The sequence below is a fragment of the Rhyacophila brunnea genome, unplaced genomic scaffold (assembly GCF_057557595.1).
Source record: "Rhyacophila brunnea isolate RB1 unplaced genomic scaffold, BYU_Rbru_1.0 scaffold_17, whole genome shotgun sequence".
Taxonomy (NCBI): Eukaryota; Metazoa; Arthropoda; class Insecta; order Trichoptera; family Rhyacophilidae; genus Rhyacophila; species Rhyacophila brunnea.
This window is the reverse complement of record NW_028232827.1, coordinates 17,879,448-17,897,630: the sequence shown is the minus strand read 5'-3', so window position 1 is coordinate 17,897,630 and position 18,183 is coordinate 17,879,448. Positions and strand designations below refer to the sequence as shown.

The 18,183-nt window shown below is 31.9% G+C and overlaps 1 protein-coding gene across 1 annotated transcript in view; it reads left to right on the top strand.

Annotated features, from left to right (window-relative positions):
• Positions 1-18,183, top strand: part of LOC147073788 (UNC93-like protein) — a 234,143-nt gene that overhangs the window by 25,194 nt on the left and 190,766 nt on the right. Inside the window, exon 2 of the mRNA XM_085944800.1 lies at positions 3,976-4,289. Coding sequence (XP_085800926.1) covers positions 4,030-4,289 — 260 coding nt within the window. The 5' untranslated portion in view covers positions 3,976-4,029. The remainder of the gene's footprint in view (positions 1-3,975; positions 4,290-18,183) is intronic.

Sequence of the window (18,183 nt, the reverse complement as noted above, 5' to 3'; positions counted from 1 at the left end):
AGTATACTTATCAGTCTTATCACACAATGAAGAAACGAAATATTGTTTTTTCGGCCGGACAGATATTATGTTTTGACGATTGCTAAAGAGAACCGCCCATACTGCCATAATACAAATTTATATATTATTTCATACAGCGCAGCAGCATACCAACTACGCGTAAAGAAAATTTAGCGATATAATTATTATAATATTTTATTTTACAAATTTAATTAGGCAATTAATATTGGCCCATCTATGTCAAATTGTCACACCATTATCAAGACTACAAGACTTACGGAACCTAATACATATTATAAAGTTATCATCAATAATATAACTGTATTTAACTCTCTCAAAAACTAACAGTATTAGGTAGGTATTTTTTTATATTGTGTTAAACTATTCATATTAACATTATCAAAAGTTCTATATAAATAGTACAAAAATATGATTTATAATATGACGTTACAGCAGTTAAAGATGGCAAATGAACCCTAATGCACATATGCACAAAAATGTGAAAAAGGACAAATCAAGTCAACACTTATGAATTACTAAATTCTATAAAGAAACATTGGGGTTTCCATACAAAATAATCTACAAATTATTATTCTTCTTTTGGCTGTCCTAAAAAGTACCGATTTAAGACTTATCGCCTTCTTCCTTTCGCACACATATTATATAAACGTGAAATCTTACTCATCGTAACTAGGGATCCCGAGCTATTTTCGATACCTTTGAATCCCGGGATTGATAAACATAATCCCGGGATTTCGGGATTGATTTTTTTTATCAATTTTTATGGAAAATAAAATAAAAGCGAAAATAAAACAGAAAAAATACTTTTAATAAAAAATAACTACATTAGAAATAAACTGAGTTTGAATGAAGTTTGATTTATACACATGTGTAGGTTGCCGATTCATTTTATTTTTTCACATGGATTATTAAAAACGAGAAAGATTGAAAAAAACAATGCTTCGCACTTTTAACAAAGTAATTCTACCATGATATCATACGCTTTACGGCAGTTTCATATTTGGCTGACTAATTAGATTTATGATGCGGAAAGGCCATAAGTACGCCATGATTATTTGATTTACTATTTTAAATCTCGCTAATCCATTCATTATGTCTTTAATATCAGAAACAGCAATCTCATATTAAATTCACATTATTATTTATATTACAATATTATTTACTCCATTAAATTTGTGTATTTCCAAGATTGAACGTATAAAATATTAACAATAAATGTCTTAAATAGTATAAACTATATTTTTGACCGATTTTATCAATATTATTTGTAAATATAAACAAATTATATTAACAATGGAAAAAATGCCAATCCCGGGGCCAGTCCCGGGATCCCGGGATTGTCAAATTGTAATCCCGAAATCCCGGGATCAGAATTTTGGCTCGGGATTGGATTCCCTAATCGTAACCTTCATGACCTCATTTCGTTCTCATACACGTCCGAATCAACTATAGTCGTCCACAGATACACTCTCTCAAGCAGTATTTTGAGGTTTTATAGACGTTTCTCTATTAAGGAAGACTCATTGTACGTCCTGAGTGGCAGCGTTTGGCGCAGCGTTGAGCGTTTTGCGCAACTCAAGCGTATAACCGTGTGTGAAAATGTTCGTAGACAATGTCTTTATTTGGTTATACATTTATACGGTTATTCGTTTGAGTTGCGCACAACGCTCAACGCTGTGCTGAACGCTGGCACTGAGGCCTCACATTTTCTCTATCTACAATCGTAGTTTTTTTTTTGTTTGTAGTATTATATACCTAAAGTCTAAAAATGTGGCTCTTTACGTCTACTTTACGTAAAAGCTGTGCATCCTGATTAGTTGTAATAACTTCAATGAGTTACAGGACGACTTATATATTATCAAACGCAATACTGCATTTATTAGAACATATACAAACAGGAGCACGAGTATAATATATGGATATAGAAGAAATTGCCGGAAGATATTTTATATTTCCCAGATGCATGTTTTGTTTGATCCATAATAAAGAAATTACAATAGTATATTTTGTACAATAAAATTTATAATAAGTAAATGAATAAATTATTACACTTACAAACCATAGGCAATAAAAACATAATCTACTTTTTCATATTGCTAAACTAAATGTATAGATTGTCATCACACTCAGTATGTATGGTTTCAAAATTCACTCGCCCAAATATACAGCGGTACAGCTGCAATAATTCTGCCACCTACCTCGCTTGGCATTGCGCGCCCCGGAAACGAAACTTATAGTAAAACGTACGAGTATTTTTTATAGCCATATGAGTAAGATAAGTACACTTATAAAGTAAATGTACCGACGGATCTTCTTATTTTATCGTAAAGATATTTCGTTGCGCTGAAGGTTAAAATAAAGTGTTTTTCAGCAATAAGCGAGAAATAAAATATCAAAATACATATTATTTTATGAAACTTTACGTTCATATAATATTACTTTGTAAACATCTAATAACAAAATTAATGTAAGATAACCTAATATGACACCTAAACACGTATATAATTTAAAGTTTCACAAAATGTCGTGTGATTTATAAAAAGAGGCTTCAAAAACACCCTGATTGAGTTTTGCGACTCGACGATGCAAATAAACTCAACCAAGAGACAAAATCAGATTATCACACCATTATTCTGACTATGTGACACAGCGTAATTGTTTCATGTTTAATATTGATAACCTACCGCCATATGAATATAATATATAAATGAACCACTGATTATTATAACTTATAAAAATTAGTGATTTCTTTATGGACTAAGTATCTTATAATTTATCAGATACTTAAATCAAAAGAAGCATATTCCGAGATAATCAAAGATAAACTGTTTATTTCAAACAAAAAAAATATTTAAAAATTGTGAGCTAATACTTTTAATGAAACACATTAGATTGTATAAAAAAAATCTTTGTTTAAAAAAAATCAACTAGAGAGAGCTGTTGAAAAATGTAGAACATAGAGTTTTTTTAATTATCAAGCAAAAATATACTAAAATAATAACATTATTTTTTTTACCTACATATTATCTTGAAAAACTACTTTATTATCATTTTTAATAAATTTGCTACCTAACACATTTAATATAAAAATTCGATTTCATGTCTTTCTTCACTTTCTGTCGTTTTCTTGTTGATTATATCATTGAAAAATCAAGTGCTTTTGGATCAATATATTTTAAGTTTTTTATATCATTAATTTTTTCTTGTTAATTGGTTCATAACTTCGAAGATAGGCCTTAGAAGTAGGCATTGTTACTGTAATTCTGTCATCCCGCAAACAAAATATACCTATATTCTACAGGACTTCCAATGAATGGTCGAATCCAGGACTTGTGTTGTTTTAAAAGTTAACAGTTTTTTTAGCTTGGTTTAATACCAAGATATGTTTGGCTGAAGTTGTTTTAATGTAGAATGGTAGATATTTATTGAAAATAATGTTTTAGAATATAATCCGAAATTTTTAATTTTGTGACTTATGTTCCTTTAATTATAAGTGGTTGACAATATTGAAATACATAATTTGAAAATATCTCATGGAAAGTATCTCATCTACTAGAAAAATACCATTTTAGAAAAAAAAATGCGATATCCGATGGGACTTAAACCTGTAACTGCTGGATTCGCACAAGTGTGCTTTTCCAATTAAGTTACGAGCGTTCAACTTAATTACGACGATTTTAACTAGAAGTTCTTAAGTGAAATGCTTACCAAATTGCGTTAGTAATGTTGACTGTCGGTTTTTGTATATGTTGTGCTTCGAATTGCGACCACAGATAATGCAAATGTATATTTGAATAAATAATAATATTTTTACATTTGAAATATCTTACAAGTTTGTGTATTATGTAGCTTTTAGGGTGCAAACCAGTAGAACGTTTCACAAATAACATAAAAATATTTTCGGTCCTGCTAAGCAAAAAAATATTTACCAAAACCCTTTCATGTTATTTTCAGGTATCCCGTCCAACGCAGACATCAAATTATCAAAAATAAAATACATTTATAAACATGGTAAAAGTAGTGCCAAAAAACCTCGCTGCAGAAGACAGACGAGAGCTCAGGGATTATTTACCCGGAGAACGATGGAGGATTATCAAGAACATTGTGGTGATTGGGTTCGCATTCATGATTCACTTCACTGCTTTCCATGGTACAGCAAACTTGCAGAGTTCAGTCAACTCTGATGCAGCATTAGGCACCATCACGTTGGCAGTTATTTATGGATCGCTTATTCTCTCCAACATCATACTACCCGTCATTATTATAAGGTAAGATCATCATTTAAAATATTTCTGTAAATTTTCACCAAATATTTTTTTACTACAGTGCGTGTTCTAAATTCTAAGTCATAGTATTTTTTTTTTAGAAAACAGAGTTGTATCTATCATTTTGTTTTTTGATAACAGTGTCAACTCATTAAAATCAATACAAATTGAAACTCTTTGCTGTCGATGTTTCTGTAGAATATTTAAAAGGACATAATAATATACATGTAAACATAACTACCTATAAGTTTATAATAGATAACAACAACACAGAATACAAACTAGGAGTCGAACCCTTGAAACGCAGCTCAAAAATACGTGACCTGGGTGTCATAATGGATAATAAGATGAATTTTAACGCAAATATCAATGAAACTATCAATAAAGCATTAAAATTACTAGGTTTTATTCTTCGGATCTTTAAACCATTCAGATCACCTGATGTTCTGAAGGTACTTTACTTCTCATACGTTAGATCCATAGTTGAGTTTGCTTCTGTCGTGTGGAATCCACAGTATGATACATACATAAATCGTCTCGAAGCGATACAAAAGCGATTTTGTAAGCACGTCAATTTTAAAGCTTACTGTTATGATTTAACTAATTCTATTTCGACCACTGCAACTTTTATGGTACCATCTTTGGAAAGTCGACGTTCTATATCTGATCAATATTTTATTTTTAAAATTATCAATGGTTTTGTTAACTCGCCAAACCTACTCAAAAGGGTGGGTTTCCATTGTCCATCAAGATTTACGCGAAACCAAACTTTTTACCATATCAGTCGTAGCGGTTCTAATTATGCACAAAACTCTTTTACTCAGCGCTCTTGTTTAAATTGCAATATGTATTTCTCCACCTTTGATTCTTTTAATAATTCACCTGTTTCATTTAAACGCGCTATCTCCAAAATGTTGTATAAATAGATATATACTTATATATTATATATGTTTTTTTATGTTACTTTTTATTGTATATAATTTAATTATTCATTATTCTTCCTCATTTGTCTCATGTAATTTCTTTATATTTTTGTTATTCTTACTCTCTATCTTGTTAGGCTCAACTATATTATAATGTATACATGGAAACTTTGCTGGTTACAAAAACTTTTCATTATTATATTTTAAATTTTTGTTATCAATATGTATCTGTTTTTTTCCTTAATAAATAAAAAAAAATTAAAAAAATAGATAAGTATGATATTATAATATACATATAATTCGAATTCAATGGCCGTACGGTTAACGCATCGGCTTATAATTTCCTAAAGTCCTGGGTTCGAATCCTGGGTCTGGCAAATACACATATTATTTTCCAATCTGTGTTTGGAGTCAGAGTATGGACCTAATAAATTGAGCAAGAGGCTAACATCCATTTCTCATTTTAAAAAAATCTGTTAATACAAACCTCCACTATAATATGGAGGCCCATATTATGATCTTCTTAGGATCGGTGAAACTATTTGATTTTTTAATGACTGACAGGTGAAAAAATAAAAAAATACTACAAAAAAGTGAAAACAAGATGGTACCTACCCATTGATCGACATCGTTCCAACAAGCTACTAGTTTATTATATATTGATTATAACTAACCAAATGTAAAAAGCTTGTAACCTATTTACTTATTACATTCGTTCTGTTTTTGTGCCATGTTCAATTGTAAGAAGATCGTCTGGGCCCTCACAGAATGGAAGTTGTATTATCAGATTTTTGTTTTGATGAGAAATGTATATTAGTCACTTGATCAAACTATTAGGTTCATACTCAACTAAACTATATGTGCTTTTTTCTCAGACCGGGGATTCAACCCTGATAATATAGGCCGACACATTAGCGCTCGGCAATCGTGGACGTGGTTTTTTACTCTGAATCATTGGAAACATTGAAAAAAAATAACGTGATATTTTGTACATGCGGGATTCAAACCTACAGTTTTAAAAATAGATATTGTAGTTCAATTCTATCATGGGACCTTTAAGCCAATGTAACTAAGTAATAATAAATTATTGGTTATAAACTTTCATTCATATAACTTATACTAAAGTTTTAGCCATTAAATTGGAAACACTCTGGTTATAAGTAAATATCGAAATTCGTATGAAAACTTGTTCTTATTAAACAAATATAGCCTAACTTTAAACAACTAGTAAGTAGTTTAAGGCAAAGACCGCGATTGTGTAAACATATACGTTTAAATATTTGACGAGGCTTGAAATATAATATTGTTTTGCGGTAAATAATATGACCTTCAGAAGGTCTTGGGTTTCATATCAGTAATATATATTTTTTCAAAGTTTGTCGACAATAAAATCAATGCAGTGACAAACAAACTGTTGATTGATCAAATGATTGAATTAAACTTCACAAATATTATGGAGTATTAGTTTTATGCAATCTACTTGATTACTAATTATATTCATTTTCAATGATATTTCATTTTGGCTATTTCAATATTGACAGGACGTGATAGTAATTTTTGTTGACGTCTAAGATGTCAGTCTTTTTGATATCACATGTAAACTTTAATAGTAATCGTTATTAATAATTGTATATTTCAGTTAGCATACCTTAATATTTTTTGTATTATTTAATAACTGCACCATATAAAACTGAATCTATAACTTATAAATTGATTTCCTGCTTGCATAACCATACCGATACGGAGCAGGCTATGGTACTACATAATGTAGTACTAATTTAATCAAAAAAGGCTCCAAATAATTTTAAACATTTCACGCATATAACACATACATACGATTACGCACGTATGGTAAAAAAACACATACACATACAATGTCAATTAATACTTGTATAATACTATCACGTGAGCTGTTTAAGCCAGCTAACTGCAATGTAAATTTTATAAAAATACTAGCTGACTCGGCAAACGTTGTTCTGCCATATAAATTATTTCTAGTGAATATTTTGGTTGTTAAATAAAAAATAACGAATGTATCGTAAGTATGTGGGGATGGGATCTATGACAGAAAGATGAATAGAGCGCTGTAAACGATGACCGCCGATAAAAACAAAAAAACATCAAACATTCATTTTCTCAATTCAAAATGAGTAATGATGTTCATAATGAATGAATTACCTGTGAAAGGATCTTGTTGTTGAATGTTTATGCAATATCCGTCTTATCCCTTCCAGAAAATTAGCGGATATTGGAGAGCGTCGTATGAACGGTGTGTGTCAGCGATGAACTCCAGATTATTGTTTCTTCTTCGAATCACGATTTCTCGCGTCGATGTGCGGTCGCCAACCATGATTCTAGCAATGTCGTCAACAACAGGCACATTGAATCGACGCACGTGCTCTCCAGCTGGTGTTTTATCAGTATTGATGACAATAGCGTGATTGTCACTTGGCAATTCGTGCATGTGTGCTTTGAAGAATTTCAATAATTCATTGTGCTCATTCAACAGGGCGTCCAGTTTGCCGACGATGCGCCTGGCATTAGGCGAATTGAGGCTATTGTAGCCGCAACGTGCATCCACATGATTGATGTCCTCACCGCCCATGAAGTAGATTTGTAAAAAAATATGTGGTTCGTTTGGCATTGGCAGCAATGAGCCTACTTTGTGGTATACTTGGCCTTTGATTTTGAACGTAGAATGGAATTGTTGACCATTTGCCGCAGTATTGTGAACTATTTCTGTTGCTCCGAACGAAGTCATTTGGAAGCATGAATTGAATGTGCAAATGGACTTCAGGAACAGGTTTGAATCTGGAACCGTGCCGATGAGCAAGCCGTTCAATGGTTCTGGTGGTATCTCAATTTCTGGTAGTTGCACTTTTCCTGATGCGCAACACATCCCGGCTGACTCATGTTTGAATTTGAGCGCATGACAATAGGGACATTCTTTGTCCATAGCACCAATCAGCACTTTCAGATGAGCGGAATATTCAATATCTGGCTCGTACTCGAATGCGAGACGAAGGAACAAAGCGGATGTAAATGTTCGATGTACTTGTTGGCGTTGTCGGTCATTTGCTCTGCGTGTGTTAACTACGAACCGGCGCGCTTGGCTCCGTTCCAATTGTCGTTGTTGATTTCGTTCAGCTCGTACCTCTTCTTGTGATTGAGATGCACGCAATTGCGACATGCTTACACGCACGTTTTTGTTATCTTGTTGGATTTGTTCGTCTGTTTTTTTTGCTCTACTATTTCACATGTTTGTTGCTTTATTCGTTAGACGGCCCAAATGGCCCCCCTTGCGTCTTGCTGGCATTGTGACTTTGATACACGCACATAAAAATAGATAAATTAAAATAAATCATACAAAATTTTGCACGCACTGCGTTGTGATATGCCGAATGAAATGTCAAAATGACGCGACGCTTCTCTTGAATTCTTCTCGGACGTAGCGCCACCTGTCATTCAACAACATAAATAATTTCGTTCTGTTACGAACGACGGTTAAATTTGTTCATACAAAAATAATAAAATCGCGATTAAAAATAGGAGGGTGGGGATAGGAGTGTGAAAATTTGGAATTATAGGTATTTTTTTATGCCAAATAATAAAAAAAATACAAAAAAAAAATTGTCAAAAAAATAAAAGAAAATTTTTCTGGATAGAGATACCCTAATCACCTAGCGGTATGAAATATACTTGTTGACCTATTCTCATACCGAACAAATATACATAAAATAATTCATAAAAATCGGTCGAGCCATTTCGGAGGAGTTCGACCACAAACATCGTGACACGAGATTTTTATATATATAGAGATATACATACATTTAGGCGCACTGGTATCGACACCAAATGGTCTAGCGGTCAAAACGCTAAACTATCGTAAAATTTTAGTGCTTGTTTCCTTTTTTACGTGTGATATTCATTGTAAAAAGGTAAAATTTTATATTTTTTGTTCAGTAAAATACTGAAGATGAACAAAGATTAATTCAAGTATTGTAAATGTATGACCATTTTAGTTTTTCAGCTATCTACCACAGCCTACGTACCGTCAACAGACACTCTTTGCCGCTGACATATTATTATTTTATTATCGTTTGGTTAAACTCCATATTTGATAGTGCCAATGTGTTTTTTTGAAAATAATTTAGTTTATTTTTTTGTTGAAAAAGCTGTTATAAATATGTGCGTTATTTATCTGATTATTGCATTTTATTTTATGATTGATTTTATTATTTAAATATAGTTTAATATTTTTTTAGATCGTAGGTACCGGTAATTTTATTAAATTCCTATGTTATAGTTTTATATATTATATTAAGTATTTAATGTTGAAATAATAATTTTTAAACAAAATTAATATAATATAACATACATATTAAGCAATTCTGATAAAATAATATACAACCAATAGAAAAAATCTTTTTTGAAAAAATAAATAATAAGGTGTCAACCCAGCAGATATTGAACCTGATCGAACCTGCGTCTCTTGGGATTCACACCTACGCACATCAACCACAATACTTTATTATAATAAGCGTCCATTTTAAAAAATATTTACTAATGGCCTCTATGAAACGCTTTCTAATTTTTCAAAAAAAAATGTATAATATAACTTTCCTTCTTCAGAAATCCTTTTTATATATCAAATCAATCTTTGGTATAGTGATAATTTCGAGTATTTGCATATATTATTTGAAACACTATTTTAAATTATGCCACAATGTTTACAAAACAAAACACTATCCACCTCATTTTCATAAATAGTGAACGCCTGGACGGTATCGATCAGATCACTTCCCCGAGCGCTGTTACATTGTCAAACGTAAATAGTATCCAGGGACACAGTATGTATGTATGTTCAAGTATATCTATGTATGTATCTAGTTTACATTATGGAAGTTCTAGTCGAATATCCGTGGTGAATCTTTAATAGCTTCGCCAGTAGTAATAAACAATATGCATAATGTTCCTATCCATTCAGATTTCCGGAGGCGGTTAACCATTTAGCGTTTTCCTCAGAGGCCTAGAGACTCATTTTGTGTGGTATGCTTCGGGTGAGTCAGTGATTTCAAACTGAATAAAAACTTTTTTATTCTTCATACACAGCATTTATGGCTTAGGTATTCATATCCGTTGGTGAAACAGTCATAAAAATGTTGCATGGTTTAACACAATCTACTTTTAAATTTTTAATAAATAAAACATTCACGAATTCAATAAAATTAATAATAATATACCAAACTGAAAATGTACAACCAAAGACTATCTTTTGGTCTTGTTTCAATAATAATATATTCTTAATATAACTATGTAATCTATCTTCTTTGAAAAGTAATGGAAATCAAAACGAAATATTATTTTTTTTTATTTTACCTAAATAGATAGTTTTTTTTTCAATTTTAATTTAATAAACGAACAACAAATGACTTATCATTATTAGCAGTGTAGTCAACTGTCGTTGACAAAAATATGCCCGACGAGGTACGAAAACAAGCTATTTGGCAGGCAAAAACGCTAGATTTTGTGTGGAAAAAAATGTAAAAATCACACCACATTTTTCTAGAAACTCATTATAAAATTGACAAATAATATATTTAATTAATCTAATAACCTACGATAAGTAATAATTAGGTAATACAAGAGAGTAGAATCTCAGATAATCGTCAATCTGATGCCACATGCCTAAGCACACATTCAATTATAATAATTAATATCTAATACCATTATATCACTATAACGCCAATAATGCTCATATTGTTTCATTGTGTTGTTTTATTTCTTAAGTACCGACCTACCTTCATTAATTATCAATATTATAATAATCTGAATATATCTAACTCATTTTTAGCACATTTAAAGCTGTTAAAGGCATCAAATAACACTAATAAAAACGCCACAAGCTAGATGCATTTTTTGCAAAGTAGATAGATACCTTTCGAAAAATGCTAGATCTGGCAATAAAAATGCTAAGTTGGCAACGCTGATTATTAGTACTTTATTAAATTATTACATTTATGGATTATAAGCTATTTTCAAATTTGTTAAAAGTATTTGTATGTATCACAATAATTAGCATATTGTATGTATGTATTAGAAAATCTTGACAATTAGTCTAAGCTACAAATATGTTTATTATTAAAAAAAAAAAAAGCTAACGATGATGACGTATAATATTAATGATAGTTTGAATGACTTAAGCGTCAATTACATTGAGCTTCTTTACGAGCTGTTTGTTGGCGAATTTAAAAGCGGGCGATTCTGCTACTGCGAATTGATGATCGTGTTATGACTACACGTCGGCGTGTAGCGTGTAAAGTTGACCGGCTTTCAACTTTTCTCGGTAGAGTGTTTACAACCTACTTATTAGTTTGTTCGATGATTACACTGGGCGACTTTACAGGCAGATTGTAAATTCGCCAATAAACAGCTTGTAAAGAAGCTCAATGTAATTGATGCTTTAAACTCAAAGCTTAATTAATTAATTGGTGTTACGATTTTGTTGCACATTAATTATGTTGGACACCACTGCGTTCCACATAAACAAACATCCGGTGGTATTTCACGTTTACATATGTGGCACAATACTACAGTCCAACCGTTTTTGATATTGGTGTATTCAGTATTATTATGCGTAAAGTTTATTTGAAAAGTTGAAAATTATAAGCAAACATCATATTAAATCTGCATTTATTATATGCAATAAAAAGAATTTTTGTACATACTAAAAAAAGTGTTTTCGGCAAACTTTTTACTTAGAAATATTGAACTTACGATGTCTAGGTACATAATAATAATATAATAGGCATAATATCGTCACCGTTCAGGCAAAAGTCACCAACCCTAAAAACATAGTTTTGAGATATAGCAATTTGAAAGTTTGAAAATGCAGGAAAAATCAGATTTTAATGTTTTTAAGGTTTTATTTACATTAAATTATTTTCTCATGTCTTCTTAATAATTTTTTTAAGGTACTTTTACTTTTTGATGCTAATTAAAACATCTGGGAGGTTTTAAAGGAGGCAAGGTAGCTCAAATTATGGTTTGCTTGTTAATAATCTGAACAATGTTAGCCAAAAGAAGCATCAGTAAAACTCACCATCCATAGTATAGTGACTTTTGCTTGTATAATTATCACGAAGGATTTTTTTTTATAGAGTCAATAATGTCTATTGACCTATAATGACTTTTGCTTGTTAAGATTTTATCGAAAGTCATTTAGTGAAAAACAAATAATTCGGATTTAAGCAAAATTTTACTAACTAATGTACCGAGGTGAGTTTTGCATCCTAAAGAACATAATTTTACGCTTCGGGTGACATACTCAACTCAAAAATGCCATTTTCAGGGTTGGTGACTTTTGCCTGAACGGTGACGATATTATGTTTTCAAAATATCCCTCGGTATGAAAATCTATACTTAAATGTGTAATAGCCAAAATTATATTCATTGGTTTCGAAGTCTGTTGAGAAACTATAATAAAACTTTTAAGTGTGTGGATGTTGGGTAATTTATAGTTACTCAACTAACTAACTTATATCTATCTGCTGGCGAGCTATAACCAAACGATAATAAATCCCAGTGATACTATATTACGTGAATATATTATTTCGTATCTCACGTTAAATATTATTCAAATTTTACTTTAAACTTTGTCATATTTCGTAGGTACACTGTATTTTGGTCCATAAACCTTACTGTGATATTTTAGATAGATATAGGTAAGTAGTAAATAAATATTTTTTTCTACATTATATTATGTAAAACTAGATTTTCTAAATTCACATAATATCAAATTTTACATTATTAAAATTTATGAATTATTCGTTGAATAAAAAAAATAGTTTATAATATATTTAAACCAAATCTACACCCGTAAATGAATGCCGGAATTTTGTATCGGAAACCTAAACATAATACCTTTAATACAAAGTTATAATTTATTTGGACTTCAAAAGATAACACGCAGCTTCCCTTTCCGTCTCTTATGCCTAGAAAAAATCCCTGCCACCTACAACGCGACTTTATTAAATAATAATTGGAAAAAAACGCGTGAGCTTATCACATGCATCTATTAACACGCCAAAATCTAATTTATTATAAATAAAAATTGTATAATATCCAAGTGCAACATTATAAACCACAATAATTATTATTACGAATGAAAAATAATGAACGTGTAAACAGCGCGAAACCTCTTTGAACGAAGAAATAATATAGAATTATTAATTCTGGAGTATAATTATAACAAATATCAGATACCGATTTTTTTAAAAATACATAGAAGGTTTTATAGTATCTGACACAGCCAAATATAATACCATAACATATTTTTATATGTGCATTGAAAGAAAGATATACAATTTATTGTATAAAAAGGGGATGCGTGCGCCCGTAAATATTGGCAAAAATGTTTTTCCCGAAGAAGTGAGGGAAGTATGCTCATTTTCAACACGCATGAACGTGTAGCAAAAAATCTGTCGACAAAGTTTCGGTGGAATTTCGTCACCATACTTTTCAGACTTGAGGCCTTACTTGACACGAGCTTAAAGTTTTATCATAAACCATAACATATGGATAAAGCTATCGTCAACCAACGAAAATCAAATATCAGATGATCATAATAATATAGAGTAGTTATAGGAAATCTTTTAAATGAAACGTGTTATAAATTTTATTATTGGTTATTTATTTTTATAATATTATTTTTTTAATCGTCTTCTATTGAAAGTTGATACCAATTTTAATTACAATTTTAAGTCACCTAAGTAACATACTGCCTTTCTCCGATTGACGGTAGCTTTAAATTACGTTGGCTTATTGGTACGACTTATAGCCTACCAAATTGGTAATGGGATCAGTCTACGAATCCCTTTTCATTCGCCGTTACAACTACATTTCAAAAGCCTCTATATTGTAAACGTTTCAGTATAAATATATTTATACAAATTAGTGTTCATAGTACTGAGAAATAAATTCAAATTAAAAAATTAAGGTTTGTTCATTATTTATAGTCAACATTTCTGCACCATAAATAATATAAATAAGAAATAAAGTAACCTAACCTCACATGTTTTTAGCAAGAAAAATATTTTACCAGCTATCTTAAAAACATATTATCTTGTTTATGTATACCATAATACTTTATTTTGATAGTTTTTGAAACTCACGCTATATAATTTTATCTTTAATTATTATTTTTATTAAATTGTTATAAACAACATTTTAAAATGCAAATCAGAAAATTATAAAGAGAGAAGAAAGTCATACTTAAAAAATATATTATTAATAATATCGACCGAAGGTACTTGATGGAATTTGAATTTAAAATATAATGGATAAAAATTTTATACTATTCCGTTTGAGTAATTTTTTGCGAACTAGGTTTCACCTTTCTGCATCTTTAGGCACTGTGTACACTCACTAACACCCACGATGGCCGCGTGGCTTAAGCGCCGGTCTATAGTGTCGAGGGTCCCGGGTTCAAATCCTGAGTCTGGCAAGTACACAAATTGTTTTTCAATTTGTGTGTGAGACAGAGTATGGACCTAATAGGTTGAGCAAGTGGCTGACATCCATTTCTCGTAAAAATAAAATCTGTTAATACAAACCTCCACTTTGTGGAGGCCCATATGATCCTATTAGGATCGGACATGGTCGAAAGGAGTACACTCACCAAAAGGCAAATTAAATCCATGAGATTTAAAAAAATATAATCTTGACGCCTTTTATGAATCAAATTAAGTAATGGTTATTACTATTCATCTTCTTCTTCTTCCACCCTGTACGTCCCAACATTGGGGCATAGGGCAAGCAGAAATTGGCGCCACTTCCCTCGGTCCATCGCCAACTCTTACGCATCCCACCATGTCAAACCTGCAGCACGTAGGTCGCTCTTGTAGCACCGCTGCAGGGTGATGGAGGGCCCTTGAGGCTGTGCCACACGGGTACGAAGTGTCGCACTCTTTGGTGGCATCCGGAATACGTGTCCCAGCCACGTAAAGCGTCTCTTTGTGATAACTTTAATCACCGAAGGCTGTTGTGTCTGCCCATGAACTCGGGTGTTTGAACACGGTCGTACCAATGTACCCCTAAGATTCGGCGGAGACATCGATTCTCAAAGCTCAACAACCGAGACTCTTGAAGCTTAGTAAGATGCCATGTCTCACAGCCATACAGGAGCACAGGTAGCACGCACGCGTTAAACAAACGACATTTGATCCTCACAGAATACAGCCTTGATGATCTCCATGCGACTCCAAGTTGGTTGAACGCAGAGCCCGCCACACCCATGCGGATTCCAAGCTCACTAGAAATACCACCATCATCGGCAACCGTGGCACCCAAGTATTTGAACCTGGACACCGAGCTCAACGGGCAGACCGGAAACCCGCAGAGGAGTGTCGGCGTTGATGCATGCAGCACTGTACATGGATTTGGTCTTAGCCGCATTCAGATGAAGACCCACACATTTCGAGTTCGCGGCGAGCCTGTTCACGGTTACCTCCAACCGTTCGATCATCGAGTCAAACACGACCGCGTCATCTTTTCTTCAGCGGTTATTATTATACTTTAATATAAAGACGGTAACCGTTGACGAAATTTGATAACATCAGTAATGATTTTAGATTTTTGAAAAATCTACTACATACTACAATAACTTAGCGGTCTTAAAAATTTGACGAACAAAAGACGTACGTTTAAATTTCACTGATTTCAAGATTTTTCATTTTAATTAATTATATTTCTGATATATTTCCTCGTTCAATATTTTTTGGTGAGATTCTATGTGATCAATTTAAAAAATCATGTAACTATTTCACGTAATTCATGTAATTAATTTGAAAATTTACCTATATAAGTCGTTCGCATGATAGACAAAAAAATGTGTACGTTAATACGTTGGGGATTATGTACGACTTATTCTAGAACGACACATGCTGACAGGCAACCCTTTTCTTGATTTTCTTTTCTCCGCTTGAATGGCAGTAACAAATTAAGTTAACTCGTACCTTGAATATATATTTATAGAATTTATTGAAACAAGTGACTGATGCTTTAACTGGAAATTGATATTTTTAAGCAAAAAATATTCTTTTTCTATGAGCATTTTCCACACCAGGAAACTGGACATAAATTTATAGATATTGTCCTTAAAATAATCATGGCTATAATATATGATAAATGATAATAATATTAACCAACCAACCCTTAAAATTTATTGTCTCTTATTCCGTACCCACTGCTTAATCATTGGAGCATATGGACAATACTTGACGCGACGCCTTCAAGATCCCATTTTGCTCACAAGTCTTTTTGCATCATCCCAGGTTATACCAACATCCCGTAATTCTATCGTTTATACCACGTGGATGTTACATACTGGCCTTTCATTATACTAAAATATAGTTAGTTTAAAAAATATGAAGACCAAGTTGATACTCTGAGACTCTTGAGACATCCATAGCATATAGCCGAGCCAAATCAAAAATTTATTATTTCTTCACTGTCAATCTGACGAGAGACTGCATGATCCGGTAGTTTATACATATTTCCATTACTCGTTAAAATAATGATTACAGTAGGTAAGAAAATAATTGAATAATGATAAACAACTAAACCAACCCCGTACGATACCGATCATAATCTAGCATATCCTGTTTCACCAAAAGTGATATTAAACGTTTGTAGTACAGTTTCCAGTTTGTTAAATCTGGTAATATATTATGAAAAAGTACACAGGTCGTAAGTTGTCATGCACTCAAGTGTAACGGAATTTTGAAATTGTTTACATTACATTATATTATATTATACGTTAAATCACTCATATAGATAGTAAACTAATACATTGAGATTAAAATACGTAGATTAACATGTAAATAATATACATGTTCAGTCGTATTGGTTCGTTTCACTCCCAGAATAGATAAAAATGAGAAAGCCAGTCACCATAGGGCATAAACCAAGATTTTGATGGCAGTTGTGGTTAACGATTTAACGGGGAGCAAGCTATTAAGCACAATAAACCTAGAACCCCCTGAATGTTATGAAATATTATGAATATTGAATTCTCATTGCGTTTGAGTAACAAACTGTAATGCATAATATGATGCAGATCTAAATATTGATAATAGAATATTTTAGCACAGGTTCTGTGATCGATTTGTATGATGAAGAAAATAATAATGATGCTAACACCAAAAAAACATGTTTATAAGACTTATGTGCCGTAATGTGTACAAAAATACTATTTATCGTAGAATTCACCAAAAACAACTTTGGTTTACAACCAAAATACTAGTAAGTACACTAATTATTCTGTATACGGATGATTCGATCACAGCATCTGTTCTATAATCATTATTAAACACGTGTTCAAGCGTATTCTATAGTTTAATGAAGTAACGCACTTTACGTTGTTTTTTTCCTATTCTCCCTAGCCCTCTCTATTGATTTTTTTACGCGCCTGAATTAATAAACCTTACTTACAATGCGGAATATATATAGAAACTAGTATTAGTAAAATATATTGTTTTGTGCAATTTTATAAAATCAAAGTTCCCAGTGAACAAACATGTTTTCTTATGCGGTGATATAACCAGTGTTAAACAAAAATGTTTACGTTTTCTCAAAACTTAGTATACACGAAAAGGCCGCCTCGAGTGTGAAATATTCATGAAATGGATAAGGCTTGCCAGAGGACAATTTAGTTTTACGAGTGATCCATAAAGTGTAGAGCAACATTCTCGGACCTTTATCGACAAAGGAAAACTGCTGTACCTGCAATTAGTTTATGACGGCAGTTTCTCAGATAACATCTTCTTTACCGCGGTTTCTGATAGGTGTATGCTCCAAATTGATGGCCTATACTGTTTACTTTCAGTTTGTGTCAGTTTTAATAAATTGCGTATTTCGTGTACAAAAGTGGTAAGTAAATAACATTATGTCGATCACTTTTTTATGCCTATTCC